General features: G+C 36.9%; 1 protein-coding gene across 3 annotated transcripts; it reads right to left on the bottom strand.

Annotated features, from left to right (window-relative positions):
• Positions 1–178: 178 nt before the first annotated feature.
• Positions 179–21,751, bottom strand: LOC137390046 (uncharacterized). Of its 3 annotated transcripts, none has more exons than XM_068076280.1 (8): positions 21,719–21,751; positions 17,997–18,157; positions 17,652–17,828; positions 13,707–13,865; positions 12,069–12,623; positions 9,318–9,458; positions 2,693–2,909; positions 179–1,000 (listed from the first exon to the last, which is right to left on the bottom strand). In XM_068076280.1, exons 2-8 carry the CDS (start codon positions 18,081–18,083, stop codon positions 810–812), a joined length of 1,527 nt encoding a protein of 508 aa, XP_067932381.1. In that variant the 5' UTR covers positions 18,084–18,157; positions 21,719–21,751; the 3' UTR covers positions 179–809. The 3 variants fall into 3 exon arrangements, with proteins under 3 accessions (XP_067932381.1, XP_067932382.1, XP_067932384.1); XM_068076281.1 differs by having other exon boundaries at positions 21,658–21,730; XM_068076283.1 differs by lacking the exon at positions 21,719–21,751 and adding an exon at positions 21,526–21,629.
• Positions 21,752–21,829: the final 78 nt, after the last annotated feature.

Here is a 21,829-nt window from a genome sequence, read left to right as displayed (position 1 = left end):
GACAGTGTGAGTAATTCAGACATGTGTGTGAATGACTTGGGGAAAGGGTGTGATTCAGGGAAGGGTGCGAAAGGGATGGATGTGATTTAAGGATGGGTGTGATCAAGGGATGGGTGTGATCCAGGGACGGTTGTCATTCAGGGACGGTATGAGTGTAAGTCTGATACGAGCATTGTGGCTTTGCTTAAAAACTTCTATTTCAAGTAGGAACTTGTAGCTTAGGAATGATAAGGTAATACTAAAATATACATTGACGAAGGCAAGCTAGTACAATTAATGTACAATAGATGTATCCAGCATAATCTTCAGGAATGATACCACCTCAAAGTAAAAAATGAGAAATAAGTTTGTAAACCGATTCGCCTCTTTGATGAAGTATAACGTCATGGAGGCCTCATCACAATTGACAGAATTTTTAGCGAAAAAAACTGGTAGATTTGATACGAGCTTATGCAATTCGATTTTTCGTGACAGGCCGAGAAGCACCAATGTACATCTTACTTGATTTCTAAAACATAGCGGTGAAAACATGACGGGCTAACTAGCACTTACTGTCTCATTGTTGAGGCATAGAGAAATGTCACTAGAAATGTCTGGAGAACAGTTACCATAAGTGTCATCAAAGAAGAATCCCTAAAGCTGATAATATATATATATGGTAAAATAAATAGACAAAATAGACTCGACTAATCATGTTTGTGCACTTGGATATGTATCTGCGGAGCAGAAAAATAGCAATGCTTCTCTGGTGTACATTTCGTAAATGGAATGAAGGATTGGTCCTCGCTGATAAGTGAGCAGCCAACATTTTAGGCCCTAAATATATGCACAGCGCGTATCACAAACTGTCTGCATATAGGGCATTCATTCATCTGCTTGCCGCATTTTGTACAGGAGACCATGTGGCCACAGTCTAACAGAACGCAGTCTATTGCAGAGTCCATACAAATTTTGCATAACTCTGGTTCTTCATGACTCGTGGGTGTTCCGTCTTCCGACACTGCAACAAGATGAAGATTGATGAAAGCTTAGAAGGCATGTCAAGAGACTCACTCAAACATTTTATGAACAATTTTACTGCAGTTTGGGTTTCACCCTCATGTCCAGCAAACTTGCCTCAAGTCCCTATAAATTGTATCTGACATGAACGCAAATTTATAGAGAACAACCCCTAAAACTGTCAACCATTTATGACTGCCAAATAAGCATTCTATTGTTTCGTCTCATGATCTAATATGCCATGACCAGTAGTGATAAAGTTCCTAACTCTATTCCAAAACATAACGCTGCTGCATTGTAGCCTGTAGTGTTATCAAGATGCTGTAGTAGCAACATAAAACAAGTAAAGCTTAATAAATCTCATTCGTAGCACTAGGGATGAGAGCAAGTCATGGACCTTAAGCGCATGTTGGTTAGTATATCGAGAGTGAGTTGCAAAATTTGGCTGCATCTCCCTTGTACCGTTTGTGTAAAAGCACCTGCCTGAGCCTGCCAGCAGACATCTAGTGTCACACAGGATCAGTAAGTTAGCTAGAGTTCACAGGTGAAAATAGTAATGATGCTACAAACGTTTAAGCAATTATTGAACCTGTAAGCGATCAATATTCTTGAATAGAAAGAGAGAGTAGGTACGCGCAGTTCAAACATAGATAGTATTGTTATGATCAGTCGGAGCGGCAGCACCACACATGTGACTATTACCAGCGGGTCAAATGAGCTAATCAAGCGAAAATAAACAACTTGTAACAGTCATAGGTCATAAAAAACTCCCTTGCCCTCGCGTATGGCCATGAATGGTAAAAAGGAATGGAGCTATTATAGCAAGAGAGTTGTTTTTTTTCTGACCAGCCAGTTCCAACAAACTTTAATAACTTGTTCTAACCTATTCCACACAGAGCAGGATACAGCATTGGGACAGTGAGGAAAAAATTTGCCCAAGAACTCATACATGGCTATTATTGATCCGCATGTATCGCAACACATAATCATGACTGACTTGTTTGTCAATTTCAAATTAATCAAGTTAATTTCAATTTTTTTAGAATGTCAATTTAAGTGTACGGGGGAGGGGCTTTCCGTAAATTAATTAAAAATATTTTTTCCAAGTGTCATGAGCTATAACAACAGGAATGTTTTACTATGATCCAGTTTGTCAAAGCTGTTTACCACAAACAATTAGTCTCTGCCAGGACCAAAATTAGTAAAATTTAAAATTATGATATTTGTCAGAAGATACATCAAAATATTGAGCTGCTTTTCAATCAAATCCTTTTTTAAAGCTTGTGAAAACACTAAAAATAACTGCAGAGGTCATGCAAACGATGTGTCAAGGTCGGCTACACCAATAGATAGTCAGTCTCCCGTTTCTGCCAAACGCCAGTCGCAAACTGCTTTGCGACGTTGATGTACAATGAGATCAAACTTTCAAGGCTGACACCGTTCCCAAAGCAATATATTTTCCAAGGCAATTCAAATTGTATCGGTCTAACTGAATTGATCGACTCTTGTCGCTCTTTGTTGGTGTGTTACCAGTCCATGGATATATTTGATCAAACTTCAAATGCATCGAATTTTTGCCAATCCAATTTATGTAAAGGAAAGTGGAATTAAGTGGAGTCAAAGGCTGATACGAACACACATGTAATGATGTAAGAAAATGGAGAACTATTTGGCGCAATGTAGTACAACTAACCTTGTGGATTGAGCAATTTTTGATAAAGTTTCTCGTTGTCTTGTCGAGCCTGCCACAGCATCTTGACCTTGCTGATTAGCTCATGCTTCTCCTTGCAGCCTTTGTAGGTGACGAGGTTGCGTGTCAGAATAATTTTGAGCTGTTTTACGGAAAGATTATCGACTTCACTCACGGATTCTATCTCAGATAGCGATATCTTGCTGAGCGAGTCAGAGCTCTGTAATACACAAAAAGTGAGTGAAACACGGAAGGCCAGGCCAGACCAGCTGCGAACCAGAGGTGAAATGTTATTGACTAACTGCACTGTGATTTGGTGCAAAATCGTCTGAGTTGTTAAAAATTGGTTGAAGCTAATGAGAAGCTGCAAACATCACAAATAACTGAGATATAATCGGTAGATGTTGTTTTTTATGAGCACTGGTTAGATTTTTAAACCATATCACAGACAAAGCTTATACCATGTGTCCTATTACACCCATGCACTCACCTCGTTACAAACTTTAAGACAGTAATTCCCTACCCTTGACACAGAAGACATTGTTTTTCTGCATTGCTTGTCGCAAAAAGCCAATTAATTCTTACGTAAATCCAAGCTATTTTTAGCCTGTGCGCCTGCATGCGTATCCTCGATATAATCAATTAGAACAACTAGCTATATGTTTATAAGATCTCCTTTACACTACTAGTCTAAATACTAACAGAGTATTCCTTTCTGGCTGTTAAGTCAACAAACTATATAAGCGGAGTATATATATCCTTGCTGTTTGAGTGCTGGTTACCTCTGTTTATATACGTACATGTAGTTTGTATATATACAAACCGTGTATATAAACAGTGGCAGCTAGATTTCATGCCGCAGTAGGTTATAATAACGTATGGTTTATCTTGCCCTTATCTTGTACGCAATTAAGAACGTTGTGTGAACCTAGAACGCAGCGTTTAAAAAAATGGTTCACTTGTCCCAATACGCCCAAGGGTTGGAAATATTGTGACAGAGGTTTGGGTAATGGGATAGCACACAAACAATGGAACAGCATCATACTAATTAATGACTATAATACCGTATATCTTCTACAAACCCCAAACCACAGCTATGTAAATTGCTTACATGAAGTTAATTCATAAAAAAAATTAGTCAGATGTGTTCTTCAGAACCATTCATCGTTCAGATCATCCGTTCAAGTGCTCAGGTCGGAGAAGCAAATCTTCGATCTAAAATCGCCTCATTGAAAAAACAGCTCATTATTATTTGTGATCGTTTTTGGTGTTTGAGGTGATCTTACCGCCAGGATGTTTCAAGATTAAAACCGACAAAACTTGATCATCTTCAACTACGAAACATATTTCAAAATCTAACGTAATTTACCCTTTCCTAGTATCCAAATGAGAGAGACAAGAATGGCTACCAGAACTGACCTGGTATCTCACACGCTCCTTAGCAAGGCTACCCGATAACTTGCATAAAATCATAAAGCCTCAGCATACAGGAATGATACCAAGAGACTACTTAGCCATTTAATAAGGTATCAAGTGTCTCGGAGAAGTTGCGCATACTTTTCAGTTCATGAGAGAAATACAACTTGGTACGCATGCCTCATGCTATCCTACCTTAGACCTCACCTTGACATATTTTCAACATGCAAGGTAAAATCGTAGCAAACATCTGATTTGACGCCTGAAGTAATTGTATGACATCCAGAGTATTATCATGCATTGCAATATGTACATCGATACAGATGTTCTGCTTCGCATTGGTTCTTCATGACATTTGAATAATATTAAACAGCGCTTCCTGTCGTCCATTTTTAATTTTAAAATGATAAATCATACGAAGGGTAGTGCGAGTGATAGTAAGCAAGAAGGAAGAAAGCAATGCTTTCCTTACAAATAAAGTATTAAATTTAAAATACTTTGTGGAGAAAAAATAATGCAAAACAAGAAAGTCAAAATTGAAGTGACCAAAAATGGTAATTTAAGATATAGTGTAATAAATAATAAAAAAAACACAAAAATATGAATTTAATTTCTATGTAGTCTAAGTTTCTAAATGGAACCAACTCCATAATAACTCTATAAATACCTCTATAATATCCCCCTCTACCTAGGCCCTTTAACTACCCAGTACTACACCTCCTTGACCTCTTCCTTAACGTAAAACCAGAGTGACCATAAAGACACAATGTATTTGTCTTGACTATCACTCCATCGACTTAGTTTCTTACACATGAATTACCAGTATTTCAATTATATTCTTACACATGAATTACCAGTATTTCAATTATATTCTTACACATGAATTACCAGTATTTCAATTATATTCTTACACATGAAGTATTTCAATTTAAAGTTCAAGACTACTTCCATATTTCTATCAGGACCTCCACCTATGCACCATCCATTACCTAAATCACTAAGACTCCATATCAATTTGCATGTTTCAACTGGTAAAAATAAACCATATTACTGATAATTACTTTATTTGCATAAAAATTAAATTTTTTATTAAGATTTTTCCATAGTTATATATACATGTAGTATTTGTTCCAATGCTATATATATAAAGTTGAAGTACTTAGTGCTGTATACAAAATTATGGAACAAATTTAATGGGCTATAATGCCTTGTCATGGGAGTATCTGCTCCAATATAAAAAGGAAATATCTGGCAAGCGAAACTCGTATGCCGAGGCATGAATGTATTTGAGAAACAAACAGGTCCAGATCAGAGTGTAAATCTCACTGTTTCACCAATTTCAATTTATACTGGTCAATCAACAAGAAATTCAATTTTAGAAAAAACCAAAAAAAGAATTACTTTCCTCACCATATTATTATTATTACCGAAACTATGAGGAAGAATGAAACTTTTAACAACAATGTTTAAGCATTCCAACAGCATTTTCACGTAATTATATGTATAAATACCAGGCACTACCTGGTACTGCAGTATAAATAGCTGCACTACCCGGCGTTGCCCGGGTAATAAAAAAGTCTTTGGTCAGAAAATTGATTTAAATTTAACACTTAACAACATTTGCCATTTTAACTTTCAAACTACATATCATGAGCAAAGTGTTTTGTGTAATTGAAATAAATTAAGAGAGAAAATAAAAACTGTAGAGATTTTCAAACTTTGTCAAACAACTTTTAAACTTCATATCATGAGGGGAAATTTTTCATGCGTGTCAAATTAAAATTAAAATATTAATAAATTAAAAAAAATAAAACAACTATAAAAGTGTTTAAATGTAAATGTGAAATAATTAGCAAGTGATAGCTAACTTAGGTCTGTTTTGCTACGATTATAATATGAGATGATTCAGTAATGATACAATTAATAGGAATTGAGAAAAAAAATAAAAATCCTGAATATATAGAATTATTAATAACAATTCTTGCATAGAAGTGTGTGTATAAAAAAGATTACTGTTCCACCAGGAGCTATCCATCAAAACTTTAAATACGACGATACGGAAACAATATAATTGTCCGCGCGAGAAGAATTGGCCATGACCCTAGATATAGTAATCGAACCTCACAAAAACATTTCTTAACAGGGGCATCGTAACGCATGGTTGCATCGGTATAATAATCAGCGTATGCTATAACTATAGCCGGAATGACAGATCCACAGACATATTAAGAGAAATATATATATAATTATATACATTAATTAACTACATATAATATTCTTGCATATGTATTAATATTAATTAACTATATATTACATTATTACATATACAATGTATGTATTAATTCGTCAAACTTTTGCGAACTTTTTATGTAAACTGCGCAGATTAGCCTTCAGAGATCCGAAAATGCAGTCCCTCATACGACATTCTCCCACCATTATATTTCATCACTCTATAAGAGATGCAATACGTTTATAGAGGAATATATAATTATTTAACAGAGTACGAATGATTGATGCTAGTATAGGAATATTACAAAGTTTTCATTACTCTTCGCTACTCGCCCATAGTTTAATATGCTATTATTGATGCGTTGAAGATTACCAGCCCTCGATATAAATCGGTGAGCCCCATACTAACTTTGATTGTGGTTCTCTCAGGAGACTAGACTATCAAAGGTTGCACCTCCGATGTGTCAAGGTATCATTCCCATAACCTTTGCATGAAATCATATTTCGCAAGTACTTTGGTAAAATCTTACTAAAAAACATGACCCCGGAGAGGAAGTCGAAAAAATATTTATTCTGTGAGTATAGGTGTTTTCCACGCCATAGATGGAGCTCAAGAGTTCGAATTTGACCCTCTGATCGTCGTGTTTCGACAGCAGATGACTAATCCTGCACAGGAAGTCCTCGAGTTACAACGATCTCAACTTATTCTGTTTTGAGATTACGAATATGCCCCATGAACTTATCTAAAATAAAATTTAAAGTAGTTTCGTATTTGCGTCGAAAGCAATTGTGAACGAGCATTCAACCATAGACCTATGAACTATACTATTACTATTAATTATTAAAGTATAGTTAGTAGGTCTATGCATTCAACGCACAGGGGATAAACGAACATCAGTGCGTCACCCAGTTTCACTGATACACCATTTTGGTTGTGCCTGCCGGTTCTCACTCTGTCACCTGTTAACTGTTTTTTTAAATTCCTTGACCTTCACTGCGACTCTGAAGATAGATTTTTCTGATGGTAATGCATCAAAGGAGAAAAAGACCATCATTATGTAGGTGAAACTAGATATTAGTAAGACTGCAGAGTAATTTGTTCAGGATGTTCAGACTCGAACTGAAATCCGAGTTACACCGCGTCTCAAGGACAGATCAACATTGTAAGTTGAAGACCCCCTGTAGATAGAATCTTTCAGCACGACTCCTTGCATTGTCACAAACTGTTTCATGCTTCACCATTAAATAAAAAAAACAGAGGTTAACATTGACCTTCATGTGGCTATTCACCAGAACCAGTAATAAGCAGTACTTAGTCTAGTCAGCTTAGTGATATCAGGTTACAGGAGACAAGCATTCATTATTGGTCGGAAAGATATGCTATGATATAGATATACACTCAGGATACCAACATAGATATAACTGTCAGGCTCCGGCTTCTAGTTTAATAACATATCTGCTGCAGGTATAAATCAATATGCATTTCCCTATAACTTTATATAGTACCATAATACAAAAGACATCGTGGGCTGAAGTGTAGTAGACCGAACTAAATAGCACGAAATTAGGAGAGTTATAGTGGGTAGAGCAGGTTAGAGAAGCTAGCACCAGGATTGTGATTGGAGGATCTGATTATACGGAGCCTGCTAACATATCTTTAGGGTGAACAGAGAGTGTGGAAAGCAGAGGGTATATACTATTGTTTATGATAAATGGCTATGATCTCATTACAAAACTCATTTCAGCGCATGAGGAATTAATTCCACTACTCAACAACTGGGTTAAAGGAGCTGAGGACAGACTGTAGCAGTCATATCTATTCTTAGTCTGCAGCTAGTACTGCAGGAGAAGCAACTCTAATATCAGCTGTAGTCAAAGACTCCTTGTCAGACAGCTACTAGGGCTGTTAGTCACTACTAATAATCTGAAATGTTAGCAGAGTTCTGTTCTAATCCCTGCTCTATTGGTCTAACCGTCCCCGACATGATTTTACTCTTGCAGTGTTTTAGTTGTGTGCTTTTTAAAAATAAATTCATTTTAAATATATAATATGAAGTGATGGTCAAATATTGAGGAGTGTGCTCGCTAATGAGACAAGATAAGGTCCGAAGGTACCATTGTACCTGAAACAAGCTACAAGGTTTCTATTCAAGCTGACTTGTGTTACAGAAGATCACCATTAGGAAGGTGATGCATCGACCTGCAGAAGGGATGACTTGCAGAAGGGATGACCTGCAGAAGGGATGACCTGCAGAAGGGGTGACTTGCAGAAGGGGTGACTTGCAGAAGGGAAGCCATAACCAAGTGTGCTATAACAAGATCAGTCTGCTGACACAAGAAAAGGAAACACTAATGACTACATTAGATGTACTAGACAATTTACTGAATCCTCATCAGTATGTGAGACTGAAGTCAGACTAGAACAGTTGAAATAATTTGATAAACTTTTACATGATAAGATTATCCTGAGAAATATTGCTTCATTTGATATCATCAGGATAACATTTACCACAGTAATAGTCGTGTCCATACAAAGCAATGATTGGAGGTTGGGGAAAAGATGGCTTCGTACGGGATTCGAACCCGGCCACTCGTACAGCCACTCGGCACTCATTGCAAGCTGACAGTCACTATAGAACTGACCTTGCAATGCTTCTGTTGGATTAATCACGGGAAGGCTTTGTAAGTAGATCAAATGAGTACCTGTGCGTGCGTAACACCTTCTCGTGAAAGCAATGATCTAAACCTACTGGTGGATTTTTAAAATGGCTGCTCAGAGGGCTACATAATATCTTGTACTAGAGTAACTATACTATAAAGACCGCTTAGACGTACACGGGATGAAGAACGAGGTCATAAACTGGTGATAAGAGTCTAATAACCTGTCTGATAGTAGAATGTCAAAAGTTCTTGAGATTAAAGAGGGGCGGGTGATTACATACATGGCCAGTATTTTATACGGATTGGCTGGTAGAGAACAGACCTGCTTAGTATCACCAGCGACAGTCCTCGGTAATGATAAACCGCTGTCGGTGTTCCCTGAGTGAGTCACATTAACTGTTGGTGAGTCGACAACAGAGGGAGTAGAGCTGGAATCCTCTGCAGGATGCACTCTCTGATTGGCCTAGAAAAAAGAGTACAATAAACACTCGCAATAAAAACTAAACTCCCAAAATTTTGCTTGCCACTTTTTTGTATTTGTTTCCTGTCTGGCATCTACGCCAATAAATGCCTTGACGCAATTGAGATGGGACAATGAAAGAGAAGCAGTCAAACTGAAAGATAACCTAAAGAGCGTATATGATTCCATTTTTGGCCAACCAAATGTCGTAAAATGTCAGAAATGTTATAGAAGCTATGCAAGTAAAGAGAATGATAGATGAGTAGGAGCTTTATTAGCCGGCAGCAGTAGGCAGCTGTGATAGCCGACAAAGGTAATCTACAGCGGCAGTCGACAGCGCAAGGATAAGAACACATGACTTTTAGCCAAAGTTGACAATCTTTAGTTTTGTACCTACGCTCATCTTCCTGGATATAAAACTGGCACAGACCAAGAAACAATAGATAACTTGACTGAAATAAAAATAGGACTAACTCTAAATTGTGATTTTGAATCTACAATAGAAGAAACCCAAACCAACAGAATAGGAAACTAACAAATCCAATGCACCGATTTGTAGAGTAGAGAGTAAGTGCAGACCTGTATATCAAAGGCAAAGCAGCACCACATGGTCTGACCACCGCATGGCTAGAAAAGAAGGCAAGGTAAATCGCTCAACAGCAGATATGTACAACGTGTGAGCAGACTCGTCAGTTAATCAGCTAGTACGTGCAGCGACAAAGCTTGCAGCCTGCGAACTGGCTAGAGAAGGTCTCTGGCAATCCAAGCAAATAATCAATAATTAAGCTAGGATTTCAGGCTAAGAGGGCTGTCTAAGTACAGTAAAACAAATCTCCTTTATCTCACCGGTCGGCTGGCTATTCATAACATTCAATTAGTCAGTAAGAGAGGCGAGGATAACGGGTCCTTTGTGAAACAACTCCTGATGAAAAATTACGAGCAACAAAAGCACACGTCTCTCGTTTTGAAACATGAAGGACGCAGCCGATAGAAGGAAGCTAGCGCTAGTCAGTCCCGGGTGACTTGCAGAGACAATGGTATGCGTGTGGAACACAATTTATATCGATGAGCTCTCACCGTCTATTGATTAAAATGATAATTATTATAGAAGTCTATTTAATTAAAATGGTATACAAGCGTAAGACGTCTAATTATAGATGAAAGAGAGAGCTGAGGTCCATATATCTACAGTATGAGCCCTAATATAACATTAGGGGTTGATGGAGGACACTGCGAGCCAAACAAGTGAAATGGGGAGACAACTAAGAGATCGGTGAGTCACCAAGGATTTAAAAGGCACTTATAAACATTAGAGCCTGTTTGTAGGGGCATTTGAGAGTGAACAGTCCACAACCCTGCGTCAGTAAATACTATGATTCCTATACACAGAATGTGCTGACAATTTGCAACACGTACTTACAGTAAATGCTGCCATATGACATGAAATCACTAGTCACAAACTGAGTTGTTACTGTTTCCTCACGGAAAAAAGGTATTGAGAATATTTGGCAGATTGACAGAATCCATTTCTGCAGAAAACTTCAAAATTATATTTGAGCAATGAATAGGTAGGTAAGAGTTTTGAGGCTTTGTTATGCGCTGTAGCTATCCATGAGTGAATCAATGTTTATGTAGAGTTGTAAATGAGCTAAATAAGCGAAGGCAACTCCAAAAAGCATTCCTAATTTAGCATGTGTACCTACAATTATCATTTGATTTTGGTTATCTAACTCTTTTAGGAGTTGTACTAAATTAATATAGAACTTGAAATGGCTTGTGTCTATCCAAATTAATCCTTTCACTGCCGTAGACGCATTTATGCATTTTCTATGGGCGACTGCCATAGACGCATTTTTGCGACTTTCTAGTAACTTAATTTTATTATTTGTTGACAATATAACCAACGATCTTGAGGACTTTCATAGTATTGACAGTATTGCCCAAAAATGTCTCTATAAAATTAGCCTAAAATAACGGAGCAATTTTAAATTTTTGTTTGGGAATTCCCCACCTAAAAACGAATACTTTTTTTGTAAGTTTTGTTAGTACCTTCCGAGTTAGAAAAACGATAAATACTTCTGTTGATGACATGATAGCCAATTCCGATTCATATTTTTGTGATTTCACAGATAAGTACAGTAACAGCACTGTCTCTGATGGTGATTGAAGTAAAGTTTTGTACGAATAAGGAACATTGTAAAGAATCGTTTTAGCTTCAAAGCGATCGTAGCTTTAAAAAAAGCTTTAGTAATGCGCAAAGTATAGATACATTGAATTTTTGACATAGCACTATTTTTTAATATGTTCGCAAAATAAAATATATAACAAAAGTGTTCTAGACAAAGTTTGAAGTTGAAAAAATTGTATACATACCATGAAGCAAAATGGGCAATTTTTGGTAAAATGGCTGGCAATAGGCCGATAGCCAAACTTGTACATGGACGGCAGTGAAAGGGTTACATCAGCATCCTTAAATACGCTGTCAGGGCTAAGAGCTAGGAGAATTTAGAAACATTACATCATCAACTAAGGTGCAGCGTATAGAGGGCCTCTATAAAGAACAATACTTCATTGTGTCCCTCCAACACTGCTGAAAGTCATACCAGTACTTACCTCTACATAGCACGCTGTTTTTCCTGCCATTTCTTGCGTGCAAGACGTGCCTGTAGCTGAAGGCGAGGAATCCAGTCCCGATGAAAAAGGTGTGTCTATTTTGGAAGAACGTTGATCAGCTGCTGGTGAAACTGTCGATGAGTTAATCAATGAAGATGGGGTAGAATCTACCTCCAAGGGTGTCACTGGATCGGACCCGCTAGAAGCTAGACCCGCCTCTAAAAGAGGTACTGGATATACCTCAAATAATGTCACTGGATCCAACATCGGCGAAGGAGCTTGATCCATCCCGAAATAACTTACAGGATCTACCTCCAAGGATGTCACCGGATCTGACTTTAATGAAGAGACTGGATCCACCTCTAAAAGAGGTACTGGGCCTGCCTCCGAGGGCGTCATTGCATCTAACTTTGGAGAAGAAGCACGATTCATGCTGGAAGAATGCACTGGATCTACCAGGGTGCCTGGAGATGAACTTCCTACCTGAGAATCTATCTGGCTTGTAGCTGGTGATTTTGATTCAAGGTGTTCTGATGACAAGTCAGCACGTCGAGCCTGGAAACAACGAATAAATAACAGCATTTTTATAGAGCCAAATAATGGAAGGCCAAAATACCATTGCGGGGTTGTCCTCTTTCTAGTCTTGACGATCGGTAGCATTTTAATTATTCGATTTGCTACTCTTTGATTTATTAATTTGCAAATCAGTAAAGAAAGTCTTTAAAACTTTAAATCTTGAAAGAATCGATTGCAAGTTCGTCCAGCAATCTTTTATCTCAGTTTTAAATAAAATAAACACAAAACCATATAATACTTAGTTCGGCTTTGCAAAAGGAAGTGATTAACCTAGATAACCTTGGTATATATGAGTTAGAAGACAAACTTCCGCTGGCTAACGATACAAGTAACAATTAAAGTTTAACATCATTTCATAGATGGCTAAATCAAAAATATTCGTTTTTGTGCGTTCTGTTCCTAAGCAGCATACGACTTTTTGCATTCACATTCATGAATGGCAGTATGTATTAAATTGTACAAAGGAGGATCATGCAAATGATAAAATGAGAATGGATGCTGCCAAGGTCAGACAAATGGTAAGCAAAATGCTTCAACTAGCAACAGCTTTGCAAAGTATACCAAGGGCAGAAAGGTCAAATAAAACTTTACCATTGATGGATGCCAATTTATAATATGAAGTTTGTAATGTAAATGAAATATTTTGGCATAATTTTATCTTTTAAACAATTTTATTTTGGAACTCTTCGTTTTATTTTCAAGTGACCAGGTTAATATTTTAAATAAAATTACTTTTTCTTAGGTTTATACATACTGACAACCAATGAACCAATCACGATAGGCAGCAGGTCATCACCTCTAGGGCAGCTACAGAGCAAATGCCAACAAATTCATATCGTATTTACTACAGTGCGCTGGCCTTGAGAAAACAATTTTAGACTAGTAATACTACCTGTTGACATATGACACAATGTTGGTATACTGTTAAAGCTGTTGAATATTTTAAGAGTTCATGACCTTTGATCAGCGGCATCATAAACAATTTTGAGGCTTATACACAATATACGTAGATATTTGTTGTTTGATCTAGCAATAACCCTATGGAATAACTTGTGGTCTTACCAGCAATTCTGCAGTTCTGCCTGCTTCCTGTTCTACCCGCTGCCGATATGATGGACTGTCTACCTTCAAGAGAATCAGCTCCACCAAATCTTTCTTCTCCACACACTGGTTCACCTCTGTCACATCTCGCCGGAGTAAAAAGCCTTTAAGGTGCTTTACCTGTCACCATTATACATAGCTGTCATATGAGAAATTTACTGTGATGAGACAAGGTTGCGGCATCTCTAGATATATAACATGATATTGTACAAGGTAGCCTGTCATATGACCTTGGCTAAAGTTAGGTCACTTTAAATCTTTACTATAATAGGAACCGTATGCGTTCATCCGAAGCTGCTAAATTCATTAAGAAAAAGGATTACATCGCAAGGGATTCGAACTGGGACATTCGGCTTAGCAACCAGGCACACTGCTATCTGAGCCACCTTTGTGTATAGGGAATAACTGTACACATACTTATTACACCTGATGATCTCTCATGGCACAAGAGGCTGTCAGGGTGCTAGTACTAGTAATTACCTCAAAACCATGGTTACTGAAACAAAACAAATGCTAGTCTAGTTAGACATACATGTAGTTTCTAACATTTCTCACTAGCTATCGACTATTCATAAGACAACCCACAGCCCACAACCCACCTAGGGTGTGTGCTAGCACCACAGTATACATTAGCATAAGTACACTAGTCAGCTTGTAGAATATAGACTATCTTAGAGGAACTCATTTCATACTGTATTTTTTACCAACGCAAACTAAGATAATAGAAAAAGCATTACACCGACTAGTTTGGTGGTGGGAGTAAAATATAACGTATAAAAATAATTCATAGCTTCGTACTAAACTATAAAGCAGTTTGGTTGCATTGTCTGACAGGTCGTTGATTTATCGCTTCAAAATAAACACGATAGTCTACCGCGGTGAGGATAAAACCGACATATCCGAGACTGTTTACAGTTTATATAGTTGATTATATTTATATATAAAATGTGTTAACAATTTTAATAATATTAACAATGTATAATACCAGTATATAGTTGACTTATAGTTGATTATATACTCATCTCTGACCCACACTAGTATCATCTAATATTGGCAGTCAAACAACGATGGTGACAGGGGTTCCCTCACACAAGCAATCATGTATATATACAAACAAATATTCACTAGTAACAGATATATAAAAGCCACTAGCGTAACTTGCACCTGTGAAACACTTTGGATCATTTCTTGATAATTAATTTTGCTATAACTTTTCCATAGTTTAGTTTAGATCACAAACGAAGTATTTTTATGCTGGACTGTTTGCATTGTTAACGCGTTGAGCTTTTTCATTGGACAAAATATAAGAGTGCAAATATTTGCATCGATGTTATTGTTATCACAAATCATTGATGATTCATGATAGATAAAAATATACTGACAGTAAGGTTATTAAAAACTTACTATACTTCAATAAGGTTATTAAAAATTCAACATAGAAAATTATGGAAAATTCCGTCATGGCCTTCAAAATCTATTGTGTCAACACGTAGTATCGTTTACTCGTTACTCAACAGATAATGCATGGGGAATGGCAGCAAAGATGTAGAGCCTGAGGTAGAAGCGACTGCTTAGGTAAAGCATGGAGATCTAACAGAAACACGAGGCTAGGGCGATGAGACAGAAGACAGCACAGCATGCCTAGCTAACAGAAACAGACACTGAAGTAAATCATGGTTCTCACATTGGTTGCAAGACTCTGATGGCAATCTCTCGCAGCAAACTAGGCTTGCGTTAGCATTAGGCTATGTCACCAATGATCGCATAGGCTAAGCTGCTACAGAAAGTCAAGGTCGTTTACAATATTAATGATTTCAACAAAAAATATTGATAAACTTGGTTCTCGGGTTGACCACAACACTCTAGTGGCAATCTTGTGCCAAAGTACACCTGTTCAGTGAATTTTAGAAAGAGTGTCAGCAATTTGTTGGCGAAAACTGAACAGTGTTCAACTCTTGTGACTGCTGCCGGCAGCCAACAGCGATACTCTGAGCACAGGAGCCCATTTCATTGCGATAATCTGGTGCGCCTGTCGCAAATGGTTGTAGCCTACATGGGAACCAGGCAGAAAGCTAGGCAAGTACTAGATTAGAAGCACTAGATAGCATGAATGAAGGGGGTGCAACATGCTTGAAGGGGGTGTCCAAAGTGGTGTAAGGAAGACTTCAGGTACAAGGTTAGAATACTGGTTTTAGTGTAAATGCCCTTTTTAACATATTTAGCCACAGGCAGCTTTAACCGGTTTTATTTGAGTTCCTACCTTTTATCTAATATTCACTAACCTGAGCTGCCATTTCTTGTTAACATTGAGAATTATAAGTGTTCCGTTTTTCAAAAATTTTCAACATTGAATATGTAAATGCTTTCCGCAACTGAGCCTTATTTCTAAACTTCAGGTAGGGCCGAATGATATGCCAACCTTCTTTATTCCTGAAGATACCAAACTGAACGTATTTATAGGCATTAGAGAGTATACTTTTTGATGAAGAAATCTCTAGCAGCACCAAAACGGCAAACAAATTAAAGAATAGGCAATCAGACAATTGGGGAGCAGGGTGATGATTAGGGACAACTACGGAGCACAACAAACTCATGGAATCGACTTGCTTAGTTTTCGTAGCTGCTAGACCGCCTGCTAGATTCAATTGAACTAAATGTCTCAGATGCATTTCAGACACTCTCAGATGTGTCACAGACACGTGTCAGATGCATCTCAGACACATCTCCGATGTGTGACAGACGCGTGTCAGATGCATCTCAGACACATGTCAGATGTGTGACAGACACGTGTCAGAAATGAAATAAGAGTAATAAAATAATGGTAGGTGGATTACTTAGGTGGGTGACTTAGGTGGACACAGGTAATAGCTTTCATACCTCTTGCAATTTGTATTCACTGTAGCAATAGAACCACATGCTCAGAATACAAGCGTACAAGTGCAGTAGGCTTGCATGAAAATGGAAAGAACTCGCTGCCTTCTATGGTCAGTATGGTAATGTCTGAACCATAGATAAGCAGTCTTACCGGGATCGCTATTGGATAAAGCAAGTTTTGACTGTCAGTCTAAAGGTCTAAAGTCAATGAAGTTATCGTAAATAGTTACGGGGGCAGACAACTTTACTTAAATCAGAAGTACTTTGTGAAGAAATTTATAATCCTCTAACACACTTGTAGACGCAGATTTACGTCAAACAGAGTCTTGTCATTATAGATAAGCATGTTGTTGACTAAATAAAACCTAATGCTTTAGGAATGCATTATTTTCAAAACCTTTGTTGGCTTATAAAAATAACCTAATGGTGGTCACAAAAACAAATCTTAACACTTATATAATAAAGGGGTGTTGCCCTTCTACCTAATTAATCAGTGTGCATTGCTAGGGAATTTAGGTCTATGGCCTGCTGCCATCAATCAAAAAGAGCAATAATACATCACTATTGCAAAAATTCCATATTCAGCATCATTCAATATTGCTTGAATTGTTGTTTTGTTTTAATCAATCAAACTTATTTAGTTAATATAAAAACAACACACGTCAAATCTCCCATTTTTAGCTGCAACACAAATATGAAAGCAGTTTAAGTTTTTATTTTGTTACATGCGTATACTAGTCCATCTCTGCAAGATCAGGACATGAGTTGAAAACACATTTCCTCTGACCTATGCTGGTACCAGGCATCGAATAGAAGAGCTCAGCTTGAAAAAAAACGAAGATCAAATATTGCTTTCCAACAATTTACCACTGAACTCTCCGCATCCCTCTTTATCAGTTCGCTTTTTTGTATATTTCACTCTCTTCCCTCCTACCTTTCATACACTTTCTCTTTATTCCCTCACCCTTCCTTTTTACCTATTTTTTCTCTATATGCACCTAAACTTCGTTAATTTTTTTGAACCGAGTTTACCTTGAGACCAGTAAGCTGATCTGAAGAATCTCCGGCCAACATGACCTTGCAACTGACACAGTAGCCTGTGATCAAACGTCTTGTGAGCCGTGGAAGTTTTCCTCCTCCAGGCAAAGCGTCCGTCGTTATTTGAAAACAGGCAGAGCACATAAAAGATTGACACTCCAAACAGATTCTCTAAAAAGTCACATAACGATGACCAGAAGCCATCTAAACTCCTACTTGCACTAACCTAGTCCTGTTGATTCTAGATAACAGATGGTAGGGTCTTTGATAAGAATATATTAATATCAAAACAGAAAGTTCAAGTAAGGGCATAAACAAACAAAATTAGTAATCGCTCACCTTATTTCTTCTTGCCATTCGAGTGAACTTGAGATCACAATTTGAGCAGCTCTCACTTTGGTCAATATTTGAACTTGCAGAGCCCATCTTGTCGTCCAACTCGCTGCTAGTTTAAATACAGCATCATTGCCAGCCAGCAGCTTACATTCCTTGTTGTACAACTAAAATACAACAGACCAGTAGATATTCTGATATTCGAGCTATGACTGTACTTGAATTATGTATGAGTACTGTCATACCTCGACACGCTAGTGCCTCAACATACAAGAAAATCGAGAAATGAGCAAAATTTTGAGCATGTCATTGCCTCGCGTTACGAAAAACGTTTGAGATACAAGCATGCGAGCCTGTTCTTGATGGCCATTAAATGGCCAAGTATGCGAGAGTATGCATCGATTGGTCTTTCTACTCCTAACCAGTTAAAAAGTTTTAGTAAGGTCATCTGAAAGTTATAGTGAAAGCGAAACAAATAATAAACAAACCCAAAATAGATAACAATAACAGAATATAACACGCCAGAAACAAATAATAAAACATTACAGCGATAACAGAATTAAAGTCAAGTTCAATGAAAAATTAAAACTTAGCTTTAAGTGCGTGTTTAGTGAGCCAAAACCAAGTCATTTAAGTTGAATTCAAAGTTCATGTTATGTTACGTAGCGTCACACAATTATAGTGTCCCCAAAACTTTGCTGTAAAGTCGCTCTCACACCGCAATGTCTGTTTTCAAGGTAAGAACTTCAAACAGTATACAGAGTAATGTAAAATTTTATTGAAAATCATAGTCATTAGAAAAGTAATTGTTTTGATTTGTTAGCATAGGTACTGAATTAAAGCAATTAAAATCACGTTTTTTCACCATAATATCCTTTTTAGATGATTTTTATAGCATGGGAGCGAATTTATTTGCATTTAGTTATTTTTTGTCGTAAATATTGCATTGACATACGAACGCATTGAGAATGAGCTCAGATTCAGATGCAGACATAGAGGTTGGCATTGCAAGACCTGCAGGAATAAAAAAAATTGCGTAAAACTAGCACAAACAAGCATTGAGCTTTTGCTGCCTAGATCCCATTTTTGTACTATTATGAATTAATTATGGCAAGTAGGGGAGGGTGGGGCACGTTGCAACAAAAAATGCATTTTTGGGTATAATATGTTTTTCTAAAATATTGGAATATAATGAAGATAATCACAAAGGATGCAGAAATATGTTTTACATATGTTTGCCAAATGTTAATTCTGCTGGTTGTATACTTTGGAAAATATCACAAAAGTACTAATTGCCTAATTGGTGTGTCAACGTGCCCCGATAGGGGTCGTGTTGACACACCCTATGGGGCACATTGAAACTTCTTTGATTTTTATAGTAAATTTTAGTTTTAGAATGGTGTTTTCTTGAATTTATTTTCAGCCAAATAATTCAAACTTCCACCAATTATCTGAGCAAGAAAAACTTAAGATGAGTTTGCTATGAACTTCAAAACACTATGTACCCCAATCACAACAAACAACCTTCCACAGTGAAACAAAACTTATATAAATATATATATTTCTCAAAGTTTGTCGGTATGTGTTTCTGTGTTCATTTGTGTATGTCCAGCTATAGCTATTAAAATGTTGGAATTTAAAATTTTGCATTTTGATGAATTTGAACCCATGAGATTGCAACCACAAGTTTTAAATCCACGTGCTCTACAACTGAGCTATACAAGGCTTGTTGACCAAAAACACTATCATATACCGTATGTACACGCTAAATGACGTATTATTTGAAACTCTATGAGTTATATTAACTCTATGAAACACGATGCTTTTTCGTGTTTTCTTGAACTTCTATTTTCGGTTTTTTCATAAGGTTCAACTACTAAAAATCGTGGTCAAGGCCAATTCTTTTTACGCGGACAATAAATAGTATTATCTCTGTAGGAAAAGCCTCAACTTTCTCTCTCTGTTCGGTCAGACAAAGACAGTACAATATCTCATTTTTTTATTTGTACCAGTATCAAAAGGTACCACTATCGTCATATTCAGTTTTGATGGATAGCTTCTGGTGGAACAGTAACCTTTTTTATACACACACACACACTTCAATGCAAGAATTAATATTATTAATCCAACATATTTAGGATTTTTATTTTATTTTTTCAGTTCGGATTAATTGTATCATAACCGAATCATCTTTTATTGTAATCGTAACAACAATGACTTAATTTAGCTATTATTTGCTAATTACTTCACATTTACATTTAAACCTTTTTATAGTTGTTTTATTTTTTTAATTTATTTCAACTGCACAAAACACTTTCTCATGATATGTGGGTTGAAAGTTAGAATTGCTAATGTTACATAATGTGTTAAATACAAATCAATTTTCTGTCCAAAAACCTTTTTATTTCCAAAACTTTTCTTTCTATATATTAGTATTTGCAGTCATGATATCAATATCGTCCAGAAATTTAAGGGTTCATCGTGAGAATTACCTTTTAGCTATGTCATCAAGGTTTGTATCAAACAGCAGTTTCAATGCTACCCGAGCTGTTCCTTTCATGAGAATAGAGGGGCAAGTTGCGACATGTTGCAACTTGCCAATCTATTCTTATCATTAAAACATGTTGCAACTTGCCGCACTTGGCCCTTTGTTTCAACGTGCCCCTCTTGACACTGAGTAACCAAAATGTTCATCCCGACTTAAGACGAAGTAATATGATGAAGTTGGTGGGTGCATGTTGACGAGAACATGTCTATAGCTGCATCCACCGATTTTCGTTAACATGGGATGATGTACACAAAAGATATGCAATTCTCTAAATCTGGTTATAAAAATGAAAAGGCCAAAAATTACCAATAAATTTTACAAAATCATGGCTCACCTAAATTGCTGTTTTTGTATTTCATGCAATCAGGAAATCTCATAAGATGACCTAAAAAGCTCTTTAATTAGTGAGGTAAAAATTTAAAATGATGTAAACCAACAAGAGATTTGAGGCGTTTTTTCGACATACCCTGCGTTGCGATGTGCCCCAATCTCTCCTAAATTATTGTGATAACCGCTCTTAGTAGCTTGTGTGGCCATTTTGTAGAAAAATAAAACTAATTAGTATTTCTACCTTGAATTTATTATACGGTAGTTAGAATATTTTTATCACACATTCAACAGACTGAATACCACATTCGACCAAAGCACAGTATTAGAATTATTACTGTAAGTCTAACCATACAGTGGCATAGGCTTTACCTAGCCGATTTATTGCGTACTCGCTGTTGCTTTAAAACATGCATATTCAAAGCATTGTATCTGAACCAGAGCTTAAAATGTTTTCCGCCTACCAAAACTTACGATAGATACATGCAAGAACATCAGCTATAAATGATATTTCAAAATACTATGCGTGAAAGCTATGTATTATAAATATGAACACAACTATGAACAAACAATGATGAACATACACATTTATATTTAACATTTATTCATTCTAAACATATACGTTGCTAACACGTTTTTCTTTCAACGCAGTTGACTTACGTCTTGCAATTGCTTTTACTAGCACGAACACCGAAAACACTGCGTTTGTTCGATTACATATAGAAAAAACAGCAAATCGAGTGGAAATAGAAGCGTTTGAGTTTGTAGCAAGTAGACCCTTGATGTGCTCACATGCAAAGAATGGTAATAAAATAATAATCTGTTCTAAGCAAGATCTTCCTTGTTTATCTACCTTAGGTTGTTAGTCTATCTTTTCCGCAAGTTTCGAAAACGGAAATTACACAACGTTGAGATCTTACGGCCTTTCAGGGAACCTATAGTGTTTTGTCAGCCTCGACTAAGC

The sequence above is a fragment of the Watersipora subatra genome, chromosome 3, assembly GCF_963576615.1.
Source record: "Watersipora subatra chromosome 3, tzWatSuba1.1, whole genome shotgun sequence".
Taxonomy (NCBI): Eukaryota; Metazoa; Bryozoa; class Gymnolaemata; order Cheilostomatida; family Watersiporidae; genus Watersipora; species Watersipora subatra.
This window is presented reverse-complemented; position numbering and strand designations above follow the sequence as displayed.

What these genes read in the sequence shown, in the direction of transcription:
- LOC137390046 (XM_068076280.1), bottom strand. Translation starts at nt 18,083, where the DNA reads ATGGGCTCTGCAAGTTCAAATATTGACCAAAGTGAGAGCTGCTCAAAT. An exon ending in GAATGGCAAGAAGAAATAAG is followed by an intron (nt 17,829 to 17,996) that starts GTGAGCGATTAC and finishes GTGACTTTTTAG; the next exon opens with AGAATCTGTTTGGAGTGTCA. An exon ending in AAAATTGCTCAATCCACAAG is followed by an intron (nt 1,001 to 2,692) that starts GTTAGTTGTACT and finishes ATCTTGTTGCAG; the next exon opens with TGTCGGAAGACGGAACACCC.